Source organism: Cololabis saira, chromosome 19, assembly GCF_033807715.1.
Source record: "Cololabis saira isolate AMF1-May2022 chromosome 19, fColSai1.1, whole genome shotgun sequence".
Classification (NCBI taxonomy): domain Eukaryota; kingdom Metazoa; phylum Chordata; class Actinopteri; order Beloniformes; family Belonidae; genus Cololabis; species Cololabis saira.
The window spans coordinates 3,900,111-3,923,605 of NC_084605.1; the positions used below are offsets into that span (position 1 = coordinate 3,900,111).

General features: G+C 43.1%; 1 protein-coding gene across 2 annotated transcripts in view; it reads left to right on the forward strand.

Annotated features, from left to right (window-relative positions):
• Positions 1–23,495, forward strand: part of LOC133419447 (fatty acid synthase-like) — an 81,244-nt gene that overhangs the window by 22,268 nt on the left and 35,481 nt on the right. For both annotated transcript variants that reach the window (XM_061708637.1, XM_061708636.1), the window contains exons 2-20: positions 918–1,053; positions 1,137–1,289; positions 3,250–3,423; positions 4,648–4,848; positions 5,816–5,938; positions 6,303–6,418; positions 6,509–6,643; positions 8,620–9,088; positions 12,305–12,492; positions 13,757–13,946; positions 14,946–15,040; positions 15,115–15,249; positions 16,070–16,273; positions 18,792–18,907; positions 20,156–20,331; positions 20,421–20,612; positions 21,852–21,932; positions 22,015–22,200; positions 22,286–22,465. In XM_061708637.1, the coding sequence (XP_061564621.1) occupies positions 927–1,053; positions 1,137–1,289; positions 3,250–3,423; positions 4,648–4,848; positions 5,816–5,938; positions 6,303–6,418; positions 6,509–6,643; positions 8,620–9,088; positions 12,305–12,492; positions 13,757–13,946; positions 14,946–15,040; positions 15,115–15,249; positions 16,070–16,273; positions 18,792–18,907; positions 20,156–20,331; positions 20,421–20,612; positions 21,852–21,932; positions 22,015–22,200; positions 22,286–22,465 (3,241 nt within the window). In that variant the 5' untranslated portion in view covers positions 918–926. The remainder of the gene's footprint in view (positions 1–917; positions 1,054–1,136; positions 1,290–3,249; positions 3,424–4,647; positions 4,849–5,815; positions 5,939–6,302; positions 6,419–6,508; positions 6,644–8,619; positions 9,089–12,304; positions 12,493–13,756; positions 13,947–14,945; positions 15,041–15,114; positions 15,250–16,069; positions 16,274–18,791; positions 18,908–20,155; positions 20,332–20,420; positions 20,613–21,851; positions 21,933–22,014; positions 22,201–22,285; positions 22,466–23,495) is intronic.

Genomic DNA, 23,495 nt, shown 5'->3' on the forward strand with positions numbered 1-23,495 from the left:
AACGCGGAACCATAATTCAGGTTTAAGTCAGCGCGTTTGTTTTTGCTGAGCATCTTTGGTGTCTCCCACTTCGGGGTTCCTTCTCTTCCACTTCTTTTTGACGTTGCAGTTCCAGTACACAGAAGTCCGACGTGAGGATTATGAACGTTGTTTTGGGAGAAATCTCACTTTAAGGTTCTAGAAAGGGTCGGCTTCACCAAAGTGAATCACACACACACACACACACTCGCTTTTGCTATAATGATATATGAACCTTTATTACCAGCCAGAAAAGCAAGCATTTGCATAGAGGACACACACACAATTACTCTTTTTGCTAGGACAAGGTGTCAAGTTATCCCCCACAAATGGCAGAGCAAAATTACGCACACACAATTACACAGGGCCAAGGCTTTATACTCTTACCTCGACACAAGAGACTGGAGAGCCGAACAGTCCTGGCAGAGTAGGCCAAAAAAACCCGCTGGGCGTCCGTGCACTAGACCCGCAGCTGACTCTGACCCGGACTTCCGGCTGTCGCGTCTTTATACCTTTTTACTCAGCACCTTGCGGAGGGGGGTGGGAAAGGGCCCATTCAACTCCCCCCGCCCGCAAGTTCTCAAAATAAGTCTCGCCTCACATGGGAGCAAAATCCCGTGTGAACTCTCACAGTTTACATTTGTTATAATAAACAGCAGGTGCATGGCTGATTAAAGCTGTGTTTTGGGAATCCAGGGCATTTCAGGACACAAAATTTATTTTTCTCCCTTCAAACGTATAGTGTGAGCAGACGGTTAGCGGTTGATTGAAATATCTCAAACTCTAACTTCCGCCTGTATGCAGATGATGGGATGTTTTACTCGCTCGGATCCATGTGGTCTGCAGAACCGACCTGGTTCTGGTCCGGGTGCTCCGGTTCATCCTCTCTGTCTTCACAGTGACTCGAGATGGACGAGATCGTCATCGCCGGGATATCGGGCCGCCTGCCGGAGTCCAACAACCTGGAGGAGTTCTGGGAGAACCTCATCAACAGTGTGGACATGGTGACGGAGGACGACCGGCGGTGGAAGCCAGGTGAGGCCCCGCACACGACCAGAACCGGTCCACACCGGACTCCTCTGAGAACCTCTCTGAGAACCTTCTCCCCCCGTCTGAAGGTCTGTACGGGCTCCCGAGGAGGAACGGGAAGCTGAAGGACATCGGCCACTTCGACGCCTCCTTCTTCGGCGTCCACCCCAAGCAGGCCAACACCATGGACCCGCAGCTGCGGCTGATGCTGGAGATCTCCTACGAGGCCATCGTGGACGGAGGTGAGGCCCAGCCCGGGGGCGGTGCCAGGAGGGAGTGGTTCCACGGTTCAGACTGCTGTTTCAGTTGCCACGGAAACAAGAACCTCCATTAAGAACCTTCCGGTTTGGCTGTGAATAAAAACCCAGATTTTGGCTTCTGACAAGGTCTCAAATCACTCCGATTTGTGATTAAAACCGTAGCTCAGGGGTGTCAAACTCATTTTGCTTGGCAGGCCGGATTTGACCAATTTTTTTCTTGCGGGACGCACGCTCAAAATAACAAAAACAGTGCGAAATTTTTTTTTCAAATTCTTAGTTATCTAATCCATTATCAGTTTAGTTAATTTTAAAGGAAATATGCACTTTATTTACACTCTAATTATGTAAAATATATTTCTTCAGGATCTTTTCTTGAAATTTCTCATTTTTTTTCAAATTATGTAAGATACTTTTAATATAATTTTACAAAGATAAACAGAAACAAGTATGTTTTTTTTTATATTTTGCTTTTTTTATAGGAAATTTAATTAAAAGTAAAATCTTTCTTATTACATCCGAGAGTGTTTCTTTGTGATTTAGAGATTTTTCCAGTACAATTAAGTGTATTTATTTTTTAAAATTTGCGCAGATATTTACGCCAGTGTGCCGAAAAAGTCAGCACTTCTTTTTTAACTGTTTTACTTTGTCACTATCCTCGTATTCAAAACTGAAATTCTCAGAATAAATATCTTCTATCATCTTTTTTAGCAGTGATATTTTTCCTACGAAAATATATAATAGTAGTCAGTTAATAAAAATAAACGACCGTCTACAAAGAAATAAAATCGGCAAACGCATTCTAGAAAACTAAAAAAAATGTAGAAAACTGCTCTCTTTGTGGAATAACGATGGATTTGTAGAAGAAATATATTATCGGATATGCTGCGATTCATGGCAATTATTTATGCCTTCCTTTTTAGTAAATTAACATTTCGTTTTTTTTTGCGTTGGAAACTTGTTGCGGGCCGCATGAAATCTCTCTCGGGCTGCATGCGGCCCACGGGCCGTACATTTGACACCCCTGCCGTAGCTCGTAGCCAAAAAATGAAAACATCGTGAGAGACACAGAAGCCGGCAGATTCTGACGATCTTAATTTTATTCAGATATTCCTTAAAATGAGTGAGTAAGCTCAGTGTGAATACAGAGTGAGATTCTTTTGAATAAAACGTTTGATTACATTACAGTCAATGGGGACTGAGACAGGTATTGGCGCCGCTCTAGCCCCCCCCCCTGTTTAAATTTTGTGCATACCCCGCCTGTCAAAGTCACATTTTATGATTCCCAACACCTATGTCTACATTCTGACAAAAAAATATTTGTCTCCTTTTTACGGTTTGGCCATGAGTTCGAGTTACAAATAAATATTTGGGTTATTTTTTAACTGTTTCTCACACTCTACCGACCGACATTCCACACTCTAGATTTGACGAAAAAGTGATTTCCAGTCCTCGCTTGAGTGCTCATATTTTGAAAAGTGTACATCTTAGGAGGAAACTGTTTGGTGTTTTGGAGAGAAGAGAAGTTTTCCTCCGTTTTGAAGTTTGAATGACATTTCTACGTGCAGGTATGAGAAAGCTAGGTGACTCAGAAAAAGGTTGAATTTTTGCTTCTTTTTTTTTTACCTTTTCCCATCCACTTTGAATGGGGTTTTTTGGCCGTTTTTTTTGGGAATAACTTTGGGAAAAATGGGAATTTCAACACCAAAAGTCATAGCACACTATTTCCGATCGAGCCGCACGTTTTGATATATGATGCGCCTGGGTCCTCTGAAATCTGTAGGAGGAGTAGCGAACCGAAATCTGGCCAGAAAATGAAAAAAAATAATAATAAAAAACACGCAAGATAACAATAGGTGCCTCGAAACTGTTTTCTTGCTATTTTTGGCCGAACAATTTCGGTTACCGAACATTCGGTGCATCACTAGTTCTGGTTTCTCTGCAGGACTGAGCCCCAGCGCGCTGCGCGGCAGCAAGACGGGCGTCTACATCGGCGTGAGCGGCTCGGAGGCCGGCGAGGCGTTCAGCCGGGACCCCGAGGAGCTGCTGGGCTACAGCATGACCGGCTGCCAGCGCGCCATGCTGGCCAACAGACTCTCCTACTTCTTCGACTTCAAAGGTTTGTAGACGCGGCTCCAGGACCAGAGATGGCGTGGCCCCTGGTTAGGGATGTCCCGATACTGGTATCGGTATCGGGGCCGATACTGCTCTCATAGAGAGCTTTCACACCTGTCCCGTTTGGAGCAGTTGTTCCGGAATAGGGAACGTTTCCCCCTAAAGATCGGAACGTTTGGTACATGTGAACTAGGAATGGGCGGTATGGACTAAAAGATTTATCACGATAATTTCTGGCATTTATCCCGATAACGATGAAAAAAATACCAATTTCAACTCCACCTTTTCAACTATAAATCTATCTCGCTCTCAGATCCTCCATGTTTGTTACACAAAAATGTCATCAACTGGAATTTATCCTTTCTTTCTTTCTTTCTTTCTTTCTTTCTTTCTTTCTTTCTTTCTTTCTTTCTTTCTTTCTTTCTTTCTTTCTTTCTTTCTTTCTTTCTTTCTTTCTTTCTTTCTTTCTTTCTTTCTTTCTTTCTTTCTTTCTTTCTTTCTTTCTTTCTTTCTTTCTTTCAGGCTCATTTCCTTCCTTCCTTCCTTCCTTTCTTTCCTCCTGCTCTCTCCTTCCTCTTTTCCTTGTTTCCTTCCTTCCTTCCTTCCTTCCTTCCTTCCTTCCTTCCTTCCTTCCTTCCTTCTTTCCTCCTGCTCTCTCCTTCCTCTTTTCCTTGTTTCCTTCCTTCCTTTCTTTCCTCCTGCTCTCTCCTTCCTCTTTTCCTTGTTTCCTTGTTTCCTTCCTTCCTTCCTTCCTTCCTTCCTTCCTTCCTTCCTTCCTTCACGTACGTTGTGCGTGGATTTAACACAGAACTATAAATCAGTTTTACACAAAAACATCATCAACAGGAATTTATCATTTTTACCGTGAGATACAAATTCTTACCGTGGGGAATTTTTTTGACGGTTTATGGTGAACAGTAAAATATCACCCATTCCTACTCAGGGGTTTATGTTCTGGTCTCTGGAAAGCATCTGGAGACAGCATCTGTTGTATTAGACGCTATATAAATAAAATTGAATTGAATTTATCTGTTGAAAATAAAACCTTCCAAGTCTTCCATGTCATTGCATTTTTAGCATAGTTATTTTTGTGGTAGAAGTATCGTATCGATACTCACACAAATTCAAATACTTGTACTTGGTGTGAAAAAAATGTTCTCGGGGCATCCCTACCCCTGGTTGTGGTTCTGGTTTCCTAACCGCTGCCGTACGCCTGCTCCTTATCCAGGCCCCAGCACCGCCATCGACACCGCCTGCTCCTCCAGCCTGCTGGCGTTGGAAAACGCCTTCCACGCCATTCGCCAGGGCCACTGTGACGCCGCGCTGGTGGGCGGAGTCAACCTGCTGCTCAAGCCAAACACCTCAGTGCAGTTCATGAAGCTGGGCATGCTCAGTCCGGAGGGCACCTGCAAGTCCTTCGACTCGTCAGGTACGAGTCCGAGTTTGTAGATCTAGATCAGGGGTCGGCAACCTGCGGCTCTAGAGCTGCATGTGACTCTTTAGCGCCGCCCTAGTGGCTCCTGGAGCTTTTTCAAAAATGTTTGACAATTTTTTTCCCTTTTTTTCTTCTTTTCTTCATGTTTCGTTTCCTTTTTAATTTCGACTTTTTTTCTCGACATTTCAACCTTTTTCTCGACATTTCGACTTTTTTCTCGTCATTTCGACTTTTTTCTCGACATTTCGACTTTTTTCTCAACATTTCGACTTTTTTCTCAAAATTGTACTTCAACATTAATCTCGACATTTCGACCTTTTTCTCGACAATTACTTTTTTCTCGAAATTTTGACCCTTTTCTCGACATTTCGACTTTTTTCTCGACATTTCGACTTTTTTTCAACATTTCAACCTTTTTCTCGACATTTCGACTTTTTTCTCGAAATTGTGACTTTTTTTCAACATTTCAACCTTTTTCTCGACATTTCGACTTTTTTCTCGACATTTCGACTTTTTTCTCGACATTTCAACTTTTTTCTCGACATTTTGACTTTCGGCATTTCAACCTTTTTCTCAACATTTTGACTTTTTTCTCAACATTTCGACTTTTTTCTCAAAATTGTACTTCAACATTAATCTCGACATTTCGACTTTTTTCTCGACATTTTGACTTTCGGCATTTCAACCTTTTTCTCGACATTTCAACCTTTTTCTCGACATTTCGACTTTTTTCTCGACATTTTGCCTTTTGCCATTTGCCTTCATTCTAAGGCTTATAAAAGACTTCATTTTTTGCGGCTCCAGACATATTTGTTTTTTGTGTGTTTGGTCCAATATGACTCTTTCAACATTTTGTGTTGCCGACCCCTGATCTAGACGACCCCCACTAGGGGGCTCGTCTCCTCCTGCTACCCTGCCTACACTAAAGCTAATGCTAACCACGGCACCTGTTTTGGAGCAGGAAACGGATACTGCCGGTCTGAGGCGGCGGTGGCGGTGCTGCTGATGAGGCGGCCGCTGGCCAGGAGAGTCTACGCCACGGTGCTCAACGCAGGAAACAACACAGACGGATACAAAGATCAAGGTGAGGAGAAGGAGTTCCAGCTCAGACACATCGGTCACGTTCGGGGGGGTGCGTTCCCCCCCCGGGAACTTTTTTGTTTGTTGCATAACTTACCTCGGAAACATACTGTAGATATCCTCTCCAGAGCAAAATCGAGAGGTGCCGGATCCTGTTCCGGCAGGATCCGGCACAAATTAACCCCTGCTTACATTACAACGCCGTTATTAATTGTTCGTTTTTTTTCCCACTTATTCCATCGAACACCGAAAGTGTTTTTTTGCCATTTTCGACCGAACAATTTCGGTTACCGAACAATCGGTGCATCGCTAGTTTGAAGAACACTGTCTGACCTCCCCTGGTTCTGGTTCTGGTTCTGGTCCTGCAGGTGTGACGTTCCCCTCAGGTGAGATGCAGCAGCGTCTGGTCCGGTCCTTGTACCAGGAGGCCAACGTGTCTCCAGATCAGGTGGAGTACATCGAGGCCCACGGCACCGGAACCAAGGTCGGTATTGGTATCAGCACATCCTCACTGCTGGTTCTGGTCCAGCGTGGAGACTCCTGACCCGTCCCCCGTCTCTGACTCTGTCCCCAGGTGGGGGACCCGCAGGAGGTCAACGGGATCGTTGGCGTCTTCTGTCAGTCCAAGCGAGAGCCGCTGCTCATCGGGTCCACCAAGTCCAACATGGGTCATCCAGAACCGGCCTCGGGCCTGGCGGCGCTGGCCAAGGTGAGTGCAGATGGCTCGTCTTCCGGTCCACCGTCTTGTCTTCCGGTCCTTGACTTATTCAGTCTGCTAACTACCATCGCCTGACTGCTCTGGGGCCTCATTTATAAAGGAGTGCGTAGGATTCATACTCAAAGTGCACGTACACCCAAAAGCCGAAAATGGCGGTGTTTTGAGAGAATCTCACTTAGGGTTCGAGAGTGGTCGGCTGCGCAAAAATGAATCACACACACACTCGCTTTTGCTATTATGAATACATTTATTAGCAAGCAGTGCACACAAAAAGACTCACACACAATTGCTCTTTGCTAGGATAACCCTGTGTCAAGTTATCCCCCGCAAAAGGCAAATCAACAGACAATTACACAGGGCTAGGCCTTGATAACTCTTACCTCAACACAGAAGGACTGGAGAGCCGGACAGTCCTGGCAGAGTAGCCGGAAACCTGCTGGGCGTCGTGCACTAGACCATGGATCTATTATAAAACTGGATGGGACATCAAAAATGGCCGCCCATTCATTTCAATGCATTTTGCTCAGCGGCGCATACGCCGGAAAAATCTCTGACTTCCGGGTTTACTTCCGCGTTATGCGGCCCATAGAGCATGCGCAGTTGAGTCACCTCCCATGATGCTCTGGGGCCTCCCATCATGCCCCGGGGCAATGCAGCGAATATTAATATAATATGTATTAATATAATATATTAATTAATGTATATTATTACATGTATAGTATTACATATATTATTATAATATAATTACATAATATATATTAATATAATCCATCCGTGGAATGCACGGACACGGCTGTGACGTCAGCCGTGACGTCACGCCCAGAAAGAGACTTTTCTTTGACTTTTCTGGCCGTTATAAAACATTTTTGACGGATATAAAGTCCATGACTTAAAAATATAGAATACAAAGATTAGTAATTGCCGGTGATTACAGCTGGAGGTTCCTGTGAACAGTTTTAGAGGCTTCTCTTTTATTATTGCGGTCTATGGGAAAAAAGCTTTCTGGGCCACATGGGATTTTTGGTTGCAGTACCGCGGCTGGACACTGGAAAAAATCGGCGCGCCTTCTGAGCGCCAGACCCGGGGGCTGCACTAGACCCACAGCTGACTCTGACCCGAAGTTCCGGCTGTCCCGTCTTTATAACTTTCCTAGCTGGTGGGGGCGGGAAAAGGCCCCTTCACCCCTACGCGAGCTCCCACTCCAAGTCGCTTCCCACGGGAACCCAGCCCCGTGTGAACAAGCCACACATCACAGCTACATTTGTTAACAAACAGCAGGTGCAGGCTGTGTTTTGGGAATTCAGGGCATTTCAGGACACAAAAACATTTTTTCTCCCTTCAGGCGGGCGCAAAAAAAAAATCTGGATTTATAAAACCGTGTGCACGCAATGTTCTCTTTATAAATCACAGTCCAGCTGGAAGGTTGCGCAGGTGAATCCGCCTCATATCCCGCCCTCTACGCGCCCACTTCATACCTTAAAAGGGCAATGCAAAGTAGTATTTGCATATAAATTAGCCTGCTGAGCATGCACAGCGGCTTCCTGCAGCCCGTTTGGCGTCAGAATGAATGAGACGTGTGGAGCCACCGTGCCACTAAATTTAACGGAGACTGAGATGGAGATGTTGTGGATGAGGTGGAGGACAGGAAAACCACATTATTTGGTGGTCACAGTAAAAGTATAAATAGTATATAAATAGTATAAAATAAAGCGAGTGAAAATAAAACGCTGTGAGGCGCAAGGGCGGAATTTCCACTGGGAACAGGGGGGACATGCTTTCACATACGTTGTGCGCGGATTTAAACAGAACCATAAATCAGCTTCACACAAAAACGTCATCAACGGGAATTTATCGTTTTTACAGCGAGATGACGAATTCTTACCGTGGGGAATTTTTTTGACGGTTTATCGTGAACGGTAAAATATCACCCATTCCTAGTGTCCAACCTCCGGCCCGTGTCCCCCCAGGTGGTCCTGTCCCTGGAGCGCCGGGTCTGGGCCCCCAACCTGCACTTCCACAGTCCCAACCCCGACATCCCGGCCCTGACGGACGGCCGGGTCCAGGTGGTGGACCGGCCCACCCCGGTCCGGGGCGGCATCGTGGGGATCAACTCCTTCGGGTTCGGAGGCTCCAACGTCCACGTCATCCTCCGGCCGGGCGACGCGGCGACGGCTGCTCACGACGGCAGCGCGCCGAGGACGTTACCCAGAATCCTCAAGGCCTGCGGCCGCACGGAGGCGGCGGTGCGGGCCGTCCTGCAGAAGGGCAGGGAGCACGCGGCGGACGACGGATTCCTGTCCCTGCTGAACGGCGTGGCGGGGGCGCCGCCCGCCGCCATGCCCTACCGGGGCTTCGCCGTGCTGGGCGCGCAGGCCGACGTCACTGAGGTGCTGCAGGTGCAGGCGGCCGCCCGGCCGCTCTGGTACGTCTGCTCAGGTGAGTTCCCGCCGCCGTCAGGTGAGGAGGAGAAAACCGCTCTGTTTCATCGTTGTTAGTGATGCACCGAAATGAAAATTTGTGGCCGAAACCGAAAATAATAATAAACACAATACCGAACATGGTTCTTCGCAGTTTTTCATTTATTTTGCCAATTTTTTCACCATTGCATAAATCAAATAAATTTGATTTAGGCATGCTTTTCAAAGAAAAAAATCATTTACAAAATTACAAGGTAGAAAATATTTATTGAACATAAAAAAATGAGCATGTTTTAATTTCCCAGCATTATGTTGTTTTGGTTCCACCTCCTGCTGATTGTTAGGTAAAATTCTTATGTGGTTACCTTTTGGTTGGCCAACGATTTATTGGGTTAAATTGCAGACTTTGAGTACCATGTAATAAATTCCCAATAACGTAATAAGGTATTACATTATCGGTAAAAATGTTATTACAATATCCGTCAGGATATTTTATTACATTATTGGGTTTTATTACATTTTTGATTGAGTTCAGTGCAAATTTTATTACTTTTTCAGGAAATTATTACATTATAGGGTGCTACGGTCCTTTTTTTCAAAAAGTAATTTTTGCTAAAATAAGGCCTTTTAAATGTCTTAATTTGTCTTAAATCTCAATCTAAGGATCTTCATTTTAGAGGTAATGTATCCAGTCATCTTTAAAAAGTTTATTTAAGCGGTTTGAGGAGAATCTCCTGGCTCCTGGTTCTAAGTCTGTTTTGCCAGGTTGGAAAATATATATTTGGGCTGCTTTTCCTGGTTTTTACTAAATATTCAGGAGAAATTATCAACATGAAAGTTGCCATTACGGCATCATCATTAAAAAGTTTTCTTACACTTTGAAAAGGGAAAAGTTTACTAAATAGTAACAAAAAGGTTTCCATTATGGCAGAGAAAAGTAGAAACTTACACAATACATTCACAGGTAATTTATTTATTTAATTGTAGTCTTTGTCTGGAGCCTGAACTTTTTTTGGCTTCATTTGCTGATGACTTGAAATCTATCTAGCATTTAATAACTGACAGTTTTAACCTAGAGAATGTCTGATTCGGGCTGGTTTTTCGGTGTGTTTTAAATCACGTTTGGGCTGGAACCTGTCAGATCTGGCAACCTCGACCTCAGCGCTGGATTTCTTAGTGACTCGTCTTTTTGATCTTAAATTTAGTTTGAAAATGGCATTAAAAAGTCTTAAATTGACCTCGGTCCGACCTGTAGACGCCCTGTCCGGTCACGTGACCCGGTCTTCCCGAGACCAGGTCCAGGTCCAGACCATGACTCCTCCACCACCGTGCTCTTCTGCCGGATTCCTCCAGACCCGGTCCACGTGTGTGATAGTGTTGTCCTGATCGATCGGGCCCGATCACGGCATTTTCAAAACATCAGTATCGGCCAAAAAAGTATCGGGACATACCTAGTTATTAATGTTTTTAATATATATTAAATCGTTTTATATATATTTCATATAAGTCGAAATGTCGAGATTAATGTTGAAGTACAATTTCGAGGAAAAAGTCGAAATGTCGAGAAAAAAGTCGCAATTTTGAGAAAAAAATCGAAATGTCGAGATTAATGCCGGCAGCCGGAAGTGACGATGTAAGCGAAACTAACACGGTTTACATGTTTGAATTGTGAAATGTTATAAATGTTCATGTTGCATTAAGCTGCTGCTATTCATTTCATGCCATTCAGAATGTTGCACTAAGGTTAAGCCAAAAATTATTTTAATTTTCTTGTGTTTGTGAGTTTGACTGGATGTCATTCAACTACCTCATTTTTTTTAATTATTTCTTTTTAATTGAATTTTTATTTCGAACATACGGAAGAGTATTAGGGCCACTTAAAAAAAAAGAATTCTGAGAAAAAAGTCAGAATTCTGACTTTAATCTCAGAATTCTGAGAAAAAAGTCAGAATTCTGACTTTAATCTCAGAATTCTGAGAAAAAAGTCAGAATTCTAGGCCACTAAAAAAAAAATAATAATAATTCTGAGAAAAAAGTCAGAATTCTGAGAAAAAAGTCAGAATTCTGACTTTAATCTCAGAATTCTGAGAAAAAAGTCAGAACACAGTCTTGCTGTGTTGCCTCACAGCAAGAAGGTCCCCGGTTCGACTCCCAGGCCCGGCAGGGGCCTTTCTGTGTGGAGTTTGCATGTTCTCCCCGTGCTTGCGTGGGTTTTCTCCGGGTACTCCGGCTTCCTCCCACAGTCCAAAAACATGCATATTAGGTTAATTGGTGATTCTAAATTGCCCGTGGGTGTGAGCGTGAGTGTGATTGTGAGCATGGTTTGTGTGTCTATATGTGGCCCTGTGATGGACTGGTGACCTGTCCAGGGTGTACCTGCCTCTCACCTGAAATGAGCTGGGATAGGCTCCAGCAGACCCCCGTGACCCCCGCAAGGGATAAAGCGGGTAAGATAATGAATGGATTCTGACTTTTTTCTCAGAATTCTGACTTTTTTCTCAGAATTATTATTATTTTTTTTTAGTGGCCTAGAATTCTGACTTTTTTCTCAGAATTCTGAGATTAAAGTCAGAATTCTGACTTTTTTCTCAGAATTCTTTTTATTTTTTTTAAGTGGCCCTAATACTCTTCCGTACGAACATGTATATAAAATGAAAGTAAAAATAATAATAAAAAACATTTACATCTTCATATAAACTTTTGCATTTAAATTTATTTATTTTTGTAATTGCACTATTCTGCACTTTTTGTTTTAGTTTACAATTTCATGTTTTTACATTTTGTGGCACCAGAGCTGATAAGCTTTATTGAAATAAATGTCCATGTTGTTCTACAATGGACAATAAAAGAAACTTGGGATAATTTAGTTTTAGGCCTCCTTTTTTTTTTTTTTTTTTACTTAATTCATTGCTAATTTAGTTTTAGTCCTCTTTTTTTCTTTTTTACTTAATTAATTACCAAAATATATGTCCATGATGTTCTCCAGTGGACAATAAAAGAAACTTGGGATAATTTAGTTTGTCCTCCCTTTTTTTTTTTTTTTTTTTCTTAATTCATTGCCAAATATAATATTCTCTGATCGGGGAAAAGTATCGGAAATGTATCGGGAGCCAAAAATAGTGATCGGATCGGGAAAAATTGGGATCGGCAGATTCTCAAACTCAAGTGATCGGGAACTAAAAGATCCTGATGGGGACAACCCAGGTGTGTGAGCGTCTGTGCCGTGTCTCCGCAGGTATGGGCACCCAGTGGGCCGGGATGGGCCGCAGCCTCATGCAGCTGCCGGACTTCCGGGAGTCGGTCCAGCGCTCGGACTCGGCCCTGCGGGACACGGGCCTGGTGGTGTCCCGGCTGCTCATGGAGGCCGACGAGAACACGTTTGAGGACACGGTCCACGCCTTCGTGGGCCTCGCCGCCATACAGGTGAGCCCAGCGGTTAGCGGGAGGTCGGTGTGGGACGCCAGTAGGGGTGTAACGATACACTAATATCACGATACGGAACGATACACGATATTGAGGTCACGATAACGATACGATACACGATATTATAGCAGTATTTTTTTAACAACCTTGAATGAGGAACATATGACTGGAAAAAAAATGATTTTATTTGAATAACACAAAATACAAAACAATGCTGTGCGTTTGCCCTATTGTTCCAGTTTGTAATGATTTATAACTGTTTAAGTTTTAAAGAGAAAGCCAGGCCAAACATTTTCCACAAACTGAACTAAAAGTAAATGTCAGGTTTGCATTATGATCTTCAGTTTCAGACAAGTACAAATATTTAGACACAAACTGAATAGTTTCTCTCATGTATGATTTTACTTTTTTCTTTTCCAGAAATGTAACAACTAAAATTGAATAAATAAATAAAAGTAAATGAATAAACTATGAAAAGTCCCAAACTTAAAATGTAACATGACTGTTTTTTCTCGACATTTCGACTTTTTCCTCGAAATTATACTTCAACATTAATCTCGACATTTCGTTTTTTTTCTCGAAATTGCAAATTTTTTCTCAACATTTCGACTTTTTCTCGACATTTCGACTTTTTTCTCGACATTTCGACTTTTTTCTCGACATTTCGACTTTTTTCTCGAAATTGCGACTTTTTTCTCGACATTTCGATTTTTTTTCTTGAAATTGCGACTTTTTCCTTGACATTTCGACTTTTTTCTCGAAATTGCGACTTTTTTCTCAACATTTCGACTTTTTTCTCGACATTTCGATTTTTTTTCTCGAAATTGCGACTTTTTTCTCGACATTTCGACTTTTTTCTCAACATTTCGACTTTTTTCTCGACATTTCGATTTTTTTCTCGAAATTGCGACTTTTTTCTCAACATTTCAACTTTTTTCTCGACATTTCGATTTTTTTTCTCGAAATTGCGACTTTTTTCTCGACATTTCGACTTTTTTCTCAACATTTCGACTTTTTTCTCGACATTTCGATTTTTTTCTCGAAATTGCGACTTTTTTCTCAACATTTCAACTTTTTTCTCAACATTTCGACTTTTTCCTCGAAATTGCAACTTTTTTCTCGACATTTTCGACTTTTTCCTCAAAATTATACTTCAACATTAATCTCGACATTTCGATTTTTTTCTTGAAATTGCAACTTTTTTCTCGACATTTCAACTTTTTTCCTCAACATTTGGACTTTTTCCTCCCCCCCTCCGCCCCAGATCGCCCTGATCGACCTGCTGACCCGGATGGGGCTGCAGCCGGACGGCATCATCGGCCACTCGGTGGGCGAGCTGGCCTGCGGCTACGCCGACGGCTCGCTGAGCCACGCCGAGGCCATCCTGGCCGCCTACTGGAGAGGCCTCTGCATCAAGGAGGCCAGCCTTCCCCCCGGAGGCATGGCCGCCGTCGGTAAGGAGGACTGCCGTCCCGCCGTCCTGCAGGTGTCTCTGGTGGCTCTGTTTTCTGTTCTCCCGGTCTCTCCGGTCTGTTTTTCATAATTTCTTTGGTCTGTTTTTCCTGGGTCCTCTGGTTCAGTTTCTCTTGTTTCTTTTCTTCTGGTTTCTCTGGTTTTAATTCTCCTAGTTGCTCTGGTCTGTTTTTCATAATTTCTCTGGTCTGTTTTTCCTGGTTTCTCTGGTTTTAATTACTCTAGTTTCTCTGGTCTGTTTTCCTGTTTTTTCTGGTGTGTTTTTCATGTTTTCTCTAGTTTTAATTTCTCCTGTTTCTTCTTGTCTGTTTTTCCTGGTTCATCTGGTCCAGTTTCCTGGTTTCTCTGGTTTTAATTATTCTGGTGTGTCTGGTCCTATTTTTCCGGTATTTTTTTCACAATTTCTTTTGTCTGTTTTTCCTGGTTTTTCTGGTCTGTATTTCATAATTTCTTTTGTGGGATTTTCCTGGTTTCTCTGGTCTTTTTCCTGAGTTCTTTGGTCCTTATTTCCTGGTTTCTCTGGTTAGTTTTTCATAATTTCTTTGGTCCGTTTTCCCTGGTTTCTCTGGTCTTTTTCCTGAGTTCTTTGGTCCTTATTTCCTGCTTTTTCTGGTTAGTTTTTCATTATTTCTTTGGTCTGTTTTTCATAATTTCTCGGTCTGTTTTTCTTAATTTCTCTGGTTAGTTTTTCATGGTTTCTCTGGTTTTAATTACTCTGGTTTCTCTGGTCTGTTTTCCTGTTTTTTTCTGGTGTGTTTTTCATGTTTTCTCTGGTTTTAAAATCTCCTGGTTTCTCTGGTTAGTTTTTCCTGGTTCATCTGCTCCCGTTTCCTGGTTTTTCTGGTTTTAATTATTCTGGTGTCTCTGGTCCTGTTTTTCAGTTTTTTCAGGTCTGTTTTTCATAATTTCATTGGTCTGTTTTTCCTGGTTTCTCTGATCCATTTTCCTGGTTTCTGTGTTTTTACTCTCATTACTCTCAGGTCTCACCTGGCAGGAGTGCATCGCCCAGTGTCCTAAGGGAGTGGTTCCAGCTTGTCACAACGCTGAGGACACGGTGACCGTCTCCGGGCCCCGGGTCAGAACTCACTGCCTACTCATACGTCTCATACGTCAGCTGTTACCGTTCCCTGACTGTTCCTGTTCCTCCAGGACGCCGTCAGCAGCTTCGTGGCTACGCTGAAGGAGCAGGGCGTGTTTGCCAAAGAGGTCCGCAGCGCCGGCGTGGCCTTCCACTCCCACTACATGTCGTCCATCGCTCCGGTGCTGCTGGCGGCTCTGAAGAAGGTAGGTGGTGCCGCCGCTGGGGATGGGCGGTATGGACTAAAAAATGTATCACGATCATTTCTGGCATTTATCCCGATAACGATAAAAATGACGATAAAAAAATACCAATTCAACTCCACCTTTGTAACTATAAATCTATCACCACATTCAGTCTTTGGAGCCAAAACACTGCTCTAAAAGATACTAAATACTAAACTACACCAATTAAATTGAATTAATAAAAACCAATTAAATGAGTTACACCTGTACTACAAACCTGGAATGACTCAGATCCTCCATGTTTGTTACACAAACACGTATCAACGGGAATTTATCCTTCTTTCTTTCTTTCTTTCTTTCTTTCTTTCTTTCTTTCTTTCTTTCTTTCTTTCTTTCTGGCTCATATTTTTCTTTCTTTCTGGCTCATTTCTTTCCTTCCTCCGTCGTAAAGTCGAAATGTCAAGAAAAAAGTCGAAATGATGAGAAAAAAGTCACAATTTCGAGAAAAAGTCGAAATGTCGAGAAAAAACAACCAACTAAACACAAAAAAACGTTATATATGTATATATATAATATATATGTATATGTATATTTTCAGGCAATATTCTGCTTTTTGCCTTGAACATAACTAATAAACTCTGTAACTCAACAATATCTTTAAGTTTAATGAATCCTGCATTGATAAAGATTCCATTGGTGTGTTCTCTTGCCTCCTTTTTATGTCTGATCCGTACTGCTCTCTTCTGTAAAACAAACAAAGGCTTGATATTTGTTGTGTATGTATTCCCCCAAACGTCGACACAATAACTAAAATAACTTCATACCATGTGACCATGTTCAGGTGATCGTGGAGCCCCGGCGGCGTTCGGCCCGCTGGGTCAGCACCAGCATCCCCCAGTCGGACTGGAAATCTCCCCTGGCGCTGTTCAGCTCGGCCGACTACCACGTCAACAACCTGCTGAGCCCGGTTCTGTTCCAGGAGGGACTCCGTCTGATCCCTGACGACGCCGTGGTGGTGGAGATAGCACCGCACGCTCTGCTGCAGGTACGGGGAGAGTACTGGTACTACAGGTACTGGTACTACAAGCACTGGTACTACAAGTACTGGTACTACAAGTACTGGTATTACAATTAGTGGCACTACAACTACGGGTACTACAAGTACCGGTACTACTGGTACTACAACTGCAAGTATTAGTTTCTAGTAAAAGTATAATGAGTACTACAACAACTGTAATGACTTCCACCGCCTTGCTAACAAAACTACAACTACGTGTACTGCTGCTACTATCACCAGTACTTATAATACCACCAATTCAATTTTATTTATATAGCGTCTAATACAACAAAAGTTGTCTCTAGGCGCTTTCCAGAGACCCAGAACATGAACATAAACCCCCGAGCAGTTATTACATAAACAATGGCAGGTAAAAAAAACTCCCCTAGTGGGAGAAAATAGTAATTCCATAGTAATGGTGCCTGATAGCAGAACGCCCGCCCTCCAAATCTACATTTAGATACTCTAGGAACTACATGTAAACCTGTACTCCGAGAACGGAGAGCTCTGCCAGGAACATAAGGCACTATCAGGTCTTGTAAATAATGCGGAGCTAAGCCGTTTTGGGCTTTATACGCAAGTAATACAATTTTAAATTGGATTCTGAACCAGTACTGCTAATACCACCAGTACTTTTGATACCACCAGTACTGTTACTATCACCAGTACTGCTACTATCACCAGTACTGTTACTATCACCAGTACTCCTAATACAACCAGTACTTTTAATACCACCAGTACTGCTACTAGAACTATAATGACTTCTACTGCTGCTACTACTGTCTTGTTCAGATGGTTTGAGCTCCTACTTGGTAAGATCTCCGGTTTCCCGGGTTTACGGCCGTCTTATCTGAGCGACTACTGTGCGACTCCTATCTGGAGAACATGAACTCTTCCTGATCATAAAGAGAGTGTTAATGTGCCGTTATCTGGAGATCTGAGTAAACACACGGTCGACTGTGTCAAGGTTTACATGTGAGATTAGATTAGATCTTTATTATCATTGTTATATAACAACGAAATTAAAAGTGCCATATGGTCATAAATGTTCTGTTACCAATTCTAAAGACAAAGTAGTAGATCATCATCAAAGATCCATAGATCCAGACCTGCAGTCCCTCTGCTAAACCCTGTGTCCATGGACCACTGGTTCTTGGTAACTGTACCAAATATTAATGTCCATGAACCACTGGTTCTTGGTAACTGTACCAAATATTAATGTCTATGGACCACTGGTTCTTGGTAACTGTACCAAATATTAATGTCCATGGACCACTGGTTCTTGGTAACTGTACCAAATATTAATGTCCATGGACCACTGGTTCTTGGTAACTGTACCAAATATTAATGTCCATGGACCACTGGTTCTTGGTAACTGTACCAAATATTAATGTCCATGGACCACTGGTTCTTGGTAACTGTACCAAATATTAATGTCCATGGACCACTGGTTCTTGGGGAAACTGTACCAAATATTAATGTTCATGGACCACTGGTTCTTGGTAACTGTACCAAATATTAATGTCCATGGACCACTGGTTCTTGGGGTAACTGAACCAAATATTGATGTTCATGGACCACTGGTTCTTGGGGTAACTGTACCAAATATTAATGTCCATGGACCACTGGTTCTTGGGGTAACTGTACCAAATATTAATGTCCATGGACCACTGGTTCTTGGTAACTGTACCAAATATTAATGTCCATGGACCACTGGTTCTTGGTAACTGTACCAAATATTAATGTCCATGGACCACTGGTTCTTGGTAACTGTACCAAATATTAATGTCCATGGACCACTGGTTCTTGGTAACTGTACCAAATATTAATGTCCATGGACCACTGGTTCTTGGTAACTGTACCAAATATTAATGTCCATGGACCACTGGTTCTTGGTAAATGTACCAAATATTAATGTCCATGGACCACTGGTTCTTGGTAACTGTACCAAATATTAATGTCCATGGACCACTGGTTGTTGAGATAACTGTACCAAATATTAATGTCCATGGACCACTGGTTCTTGGTAACTGTACCAAATATTAATGTCCATGGACCACTGGTTCTTGGTAACTGTACCAAATATTAATGTCCATGGACCACTGGTTCTTGGGGTAACTGTACCAAATATTAATGACCATGGACCACTGGTTCTTGGTAACTGTACCAAATATTAATGTCCATGGACCACTGGTTCTTAGTAACTGTACCAAATATTAATGTCCATGGACCACTGGTTCTTGGGGTAACTGTAGGGGTCACTGTCAAGTCCAACTGACTTTAATTTAAGCCAATAATCGGCTGTTATCCCGTCTTTTCCACTAGTTGCAGCCATTTTTGCTGATGTTTTGCCACTCAGTGTGAGTAAGGGGGCTGGTCCAGTGGGAAAGTGATGTCAATGCAGACTCTCTATAGACTGGACACCTCGTGGGAACATTGTGGGGTAGCTGCTCAGTTCGGGTCCTCGATTAAACCCTGGTGTGTTTCTCCCGCCTCGTGGAAACAGGCCATCCTGAAGCGGAGTCTGAAGCACACCTGCTCCATCCTCCCGCTGATGAAGAGAGGACACCCCAACAACCTGGACTTCTTCCTGTCAAACATCGGGAATCTCCACGCCAACGGGTCGGTACACGTGCTGAGTGCTTGTTAGGGATGGGCGGTATGGACAAAAACATTTATCACGATCATTTCTGGCATTTATCCCGATAACGATAAAAAAAATACCAATTCAACTCCATCTTTGTAACTATAAATCTATCTCCACATTCAGTCTTTGGAGCCAAATCACTGCTCTAAAATATACTAAATACTAAACTACACCAATTAAATTCAATTGATAAAAACCAATGAAATGAGTTACACCTTTACCTGTTTCGAAATTTCTTTCTTTCTTTCTTTCTTTCTTTCTTTCTTTCGAACTTTCTTTCTTTCGAACTTTCGAACTTTCTTTCTTTCTTTCTTTCTTTCTTTCTTTCTTTCTTTCGAACTTTCGAACTTTCTTTCGAACTTTCGAACTTTCTTTCTTTCTTTCTTTCTTTCGAACTTTCAAACTTTCTTTCTTTCTTTCTTTCTTTCGAACTTTCTTTCTTTCTTTCGAACTTTCTTTCTTTCTTTCGAACTTTCTTTCGAACTTTCTTTCTTTCTTTCGAACTTTCGAACTTTCTTTCTTTCTTTCGAACTTTCGAACTTTCTTTCTTTCTTTCGAACTTTCTTTCTTTCGAACTTTCTTTCTTTCGAACTTTCGAACTTTCGAACTTTCTTTCTTTCTTTCGAACTTTCTTTCTTTCTTTCGAACTTTCTTTCGAACTTTCGAACTTTCTTTCTTTCTTTCTTTCTTTCTTTCTTTCTTTCGAACTTTCTTTCTTTCGAACTTTCTTTCGAACTTTCTTTCTTTCTTTCTTTCTTTCGAACTTTCTTTCGAACTTTCTTTCTTTCTTTCGAACTTTCTTTCTTTCTTTCGAACTTTCTTTCTTTCTTTCTTTCGAACTTTCGAAATTTCTTTCGAACTTTCTTTCTTTCGAACTTTCGAAATTTCTTTCAAACTTTCGAACTTTCTTTCTTTCGAACTTTCTTTCTTTCTTTCTTTCTTTCTTTCTTTCTTTCTTTCGAACTTTCTTTCTTTCTTTCGAACTTTCTTTCTTTCGAACTTTCTTTCTTTCGAACTTTGGATTTAACGCAGAATCATAAATCAGTTTTACACAAAAACATCATCAACAGGAATTTATCATTTTTACCGTGAGATACAAATTCTTACCGTGGGGAATTTTTTTGACGGTTTTTTCGTGAACGGTAAAATATCACCCATCCCTCGTGCTTGTGCGGTTACTGGGTGTGTTGTCTGGTGACGAGTCCTCTTCCCTCCTCCTGCAGCATCAACGTGGACTGTGACAGCCTCCACCCGGCCGTGAGCTACCCGGTCCCGGTGGGGACTCCCCTGATCTCCCCGCTGGTGCAGTGGGACCACTCCCAGACCTGGGACGTCCCCAAGGCCGAAGACTTCCCCTGCGGCTCCGGGGGATCCTCGTCTGCCACCGTCTACAACATCGGTACAGATCTCTCAGAGGAACAAGTCCAGCCTGGCTAGCTCTGGAGATTCACCGTCTGTCCGTCTGTGTGTCTGTGTGTCCGCCCACAGAGATGAACCCGGACTCCCCAGACCAGTACCTGACCGGACACTGCATCGATGGGCGGGTTCTGTACCCGGCCACCGGGTACCTGGTGCTGGCCTGGCGCACCCTGGTGAGGAGCTCCGGGGTCGTGTTGGACAAGACTCCTGTCAACTTTGAGGACGTGACGATCCACAGGGCGACCATCCTGCCCAAGACCGGTGAGTTAGAATGAAGGCAAGTGGCGAAAGGCGAAATGTTGAGAAAAAAGTTGTAATGTCGAGGAAAAAGTCAAAATGTCGAGATTAATGTTGACGTACAATTTTGAGAAAAAGGTCGAAATGTCGAGAAAAAAGTTGAAATGTCGAGAAAAAAGTCGAAATGTCGAGATTAATGTTGAAGTACAATTTTGAGAAAAAGGTCGAAATGTCGAGAAAAAAGTCGAAATGTCGAGAAAAAAGTCGTAATGTTGAGAAAAAAGTCAAAATGTTGAGAAAAAAGTCAAAATGTTGAGATTAATGTTGAAGTACAATTTATTTATTTATTTATTTATTATTTTTTGGGCTCTAGTGGCCCTTTTATTGAGATGCAGACTGGAAAGGGGTAGAGAGAGAACGGGGAAGACACGCAGCAAAGGTGCGCGGGCTGGATTCGAACCCGCGACCGCTGCAGGAGGAGGACTGTAGCCTCAGTATATGAGCCGCCGCTTAACCCACTGCGCCCGAGCGGCCCAATGTTGAAGTACAATTTTGAGAAAAAAGTCGTAATGTTGAGAAAAAAGTCAAAATGTCGAGAAAAAAGTCAAAATGTTGAGGAAAAAGTTGAAATGTTGAGAAAAAAGTCGAAATTTCGAGAAAAAGGTAGAAATGTTGAGAAAAAAGTCGAAATGTCGAGATTAATGTTGAAGTACAATTTTGATAAAAAAGTCTAAATGTCGAGGAAATAGTCAAAATTTTTTAGAAAAAAGTCAAAATTTCGAGAAAAAGGTTGAACTTTCGAGAAAAAAGTCGAAATGTCGAGAAAAAAGTCAAAATGTCGAGAAAAATGTTGAAATGTCGAAAAAAAAGTCGAAATGTCGAGAAAAAAGTCGAAATGTCGAGAAAAAAGTCGAAATGTCGAGAAAAAAGTCAAAATGTCGAGAAAAAAGTCAAAATGTTGAGGAAAAAGTTGAAATGTTGAGAAAAAAGTCAAAATGTTGAGAAAAAAGTCGAAATGTCGAGATTAATGTTGAAGTACAATTTCGAGAAAAAAGTCAAAATATCGAGAAAGTCGAAATGTCGAGATTAAAAACGAAAAGAAAAAGAAGAAAAAAAGAGAAAAAAAAAAAGGAAAAAAAGGTCAAACATTTTCTAAAAAACTCCAGGAGCCACTAGGGCGGCGCTAAAGAGCTGCATGCGGCTCTAGAGCCGCGGGTTGCCGAGCCCTGATCTAGTCGAGCTCTGATCTGTGTCGCCCCCCAGGTTCGGTCCAGTTGGAGGTCCGGCTCATGCCCGCCACCAACAGGTTTGAGGTTTCCGAGAACGGGAACTTGACCGTCAGTGGTGAGTGATCTTCCTTAATCCTTGAAGGTTTCGTACAACAAGTTTCCCCTGACTCTCGTCCGTGTTGGGTTTCCCTCCCCAGGGAAGGTGAGCATCCTGGAGGACACGGCCCTCGAGTCCTTCCAGAAACAGACAAACCTCCAAGTTCCCAGCGACGACGAAGACGCCAAGATGAAACTCAAAGCTCACGACGTGTACAAAGAGCTGCGCCTGCGCGGCTACGACTACGGGAAGACCTTCCAAGGCATCCTGGAGTCCAACAGCGCAGGTACCGGGGATGCCGACCAAGGCCTGCGCAGTATTCCTCCTCTTCTTCTTCTTCTGTCTTTGTTTTTAACGGGTTTACTCAACAGGAGACGACGGGAAGTTGCAGTGGACGGGAAACTGGGTGACGTTCTTGGACACCATGCTGCAAATGATCGTGGTGGGACTTCCGGGGCGGAGTCTGCGTTTGCCGACGAGAATCCGCTCCGTCTGCATCGACCCTGTCGCCCACCTGGAGAAAGTCTCCGAGTACGCCGACGGAAAACAAGGTGTGTGGAAACGAGTCACACAGGCCCCGACCTGGTCCCGATCTGACTATGGTGGCCTGTAGGTGGCGCTCCGGTTAAAGTTCAAAGACGCTTCGGCGCTCCAGTTTAAGTTTAAAGCTGCTCAGGTTGAAGTAGGGCTGAACGATTAATTGCATTTGCGATAATATCGCAATGTGATAAAACGAGATTTTCTAACCGCAAAGGCTGCGATTTGACCAGTCACGTGATCTGGTCACGTTGCCGGCAGGGAAAAAAAGTCAACAGTGCCGCGTGTCCGCCTGTAACCTACTGTATTTACCATGGCCTCAGGGTTAGGGCTCGGCCAGGCAGGGCTTTATAAATATATGGGCTTTATAAATGTATTAAATATATGAGCGCGGAGTCGGCGAGGAGCTGCACGCCGCGCCGAGCACGAGCCGGGCGGACAGTCGCGCTGTGAAGCCTGATTTATGGTACCGCGTTAAATCGACGCAGAGCTTTCGCCGTAGGTCACGCGGCGACGCATTATTACACTTTCTGAACATTATACGATAAAGAGGAAAAATAAAACAATTCTATCGCTTTATTTGATATTCATTCAGTCATTGGCCTTTATTTAACCAGGAAGGTCATTAATAAAACATTCTTATTTACAATAACGGCCTGGCAAGAGACAAGGACCACTTGGGGGGAAAGGAAGTTGTTTAGGGAGTAAAACAGTAAGATTGTTGCTTTGCAAAAGGTAGAAAACCATTAAGGAACTTTTTCTGATGGGGTAGCAAAACTCGACAGTAGACGCTATCTGTTTATGCGGTGGTAGCATTTTTCGACGAAGCAGCAGAAATCGACAGAACAGCGGCTCGGTCTGCGCTTTGCGCCCAGAGCGGACGCTTCCCCACCGAGCTCGGCGGCGCGAGACGGCACCTGCCGCGGTGTTTGCGCCCCAATTGAACATTTAGATTTTTTTTTTTTTTCCAGATCTGGGCACTTGCGCCGTCTCTGCGCCGAGTCTGCGCCCAACCCGGCGGCGTGCGCCCGGTTGCGCGCCGCC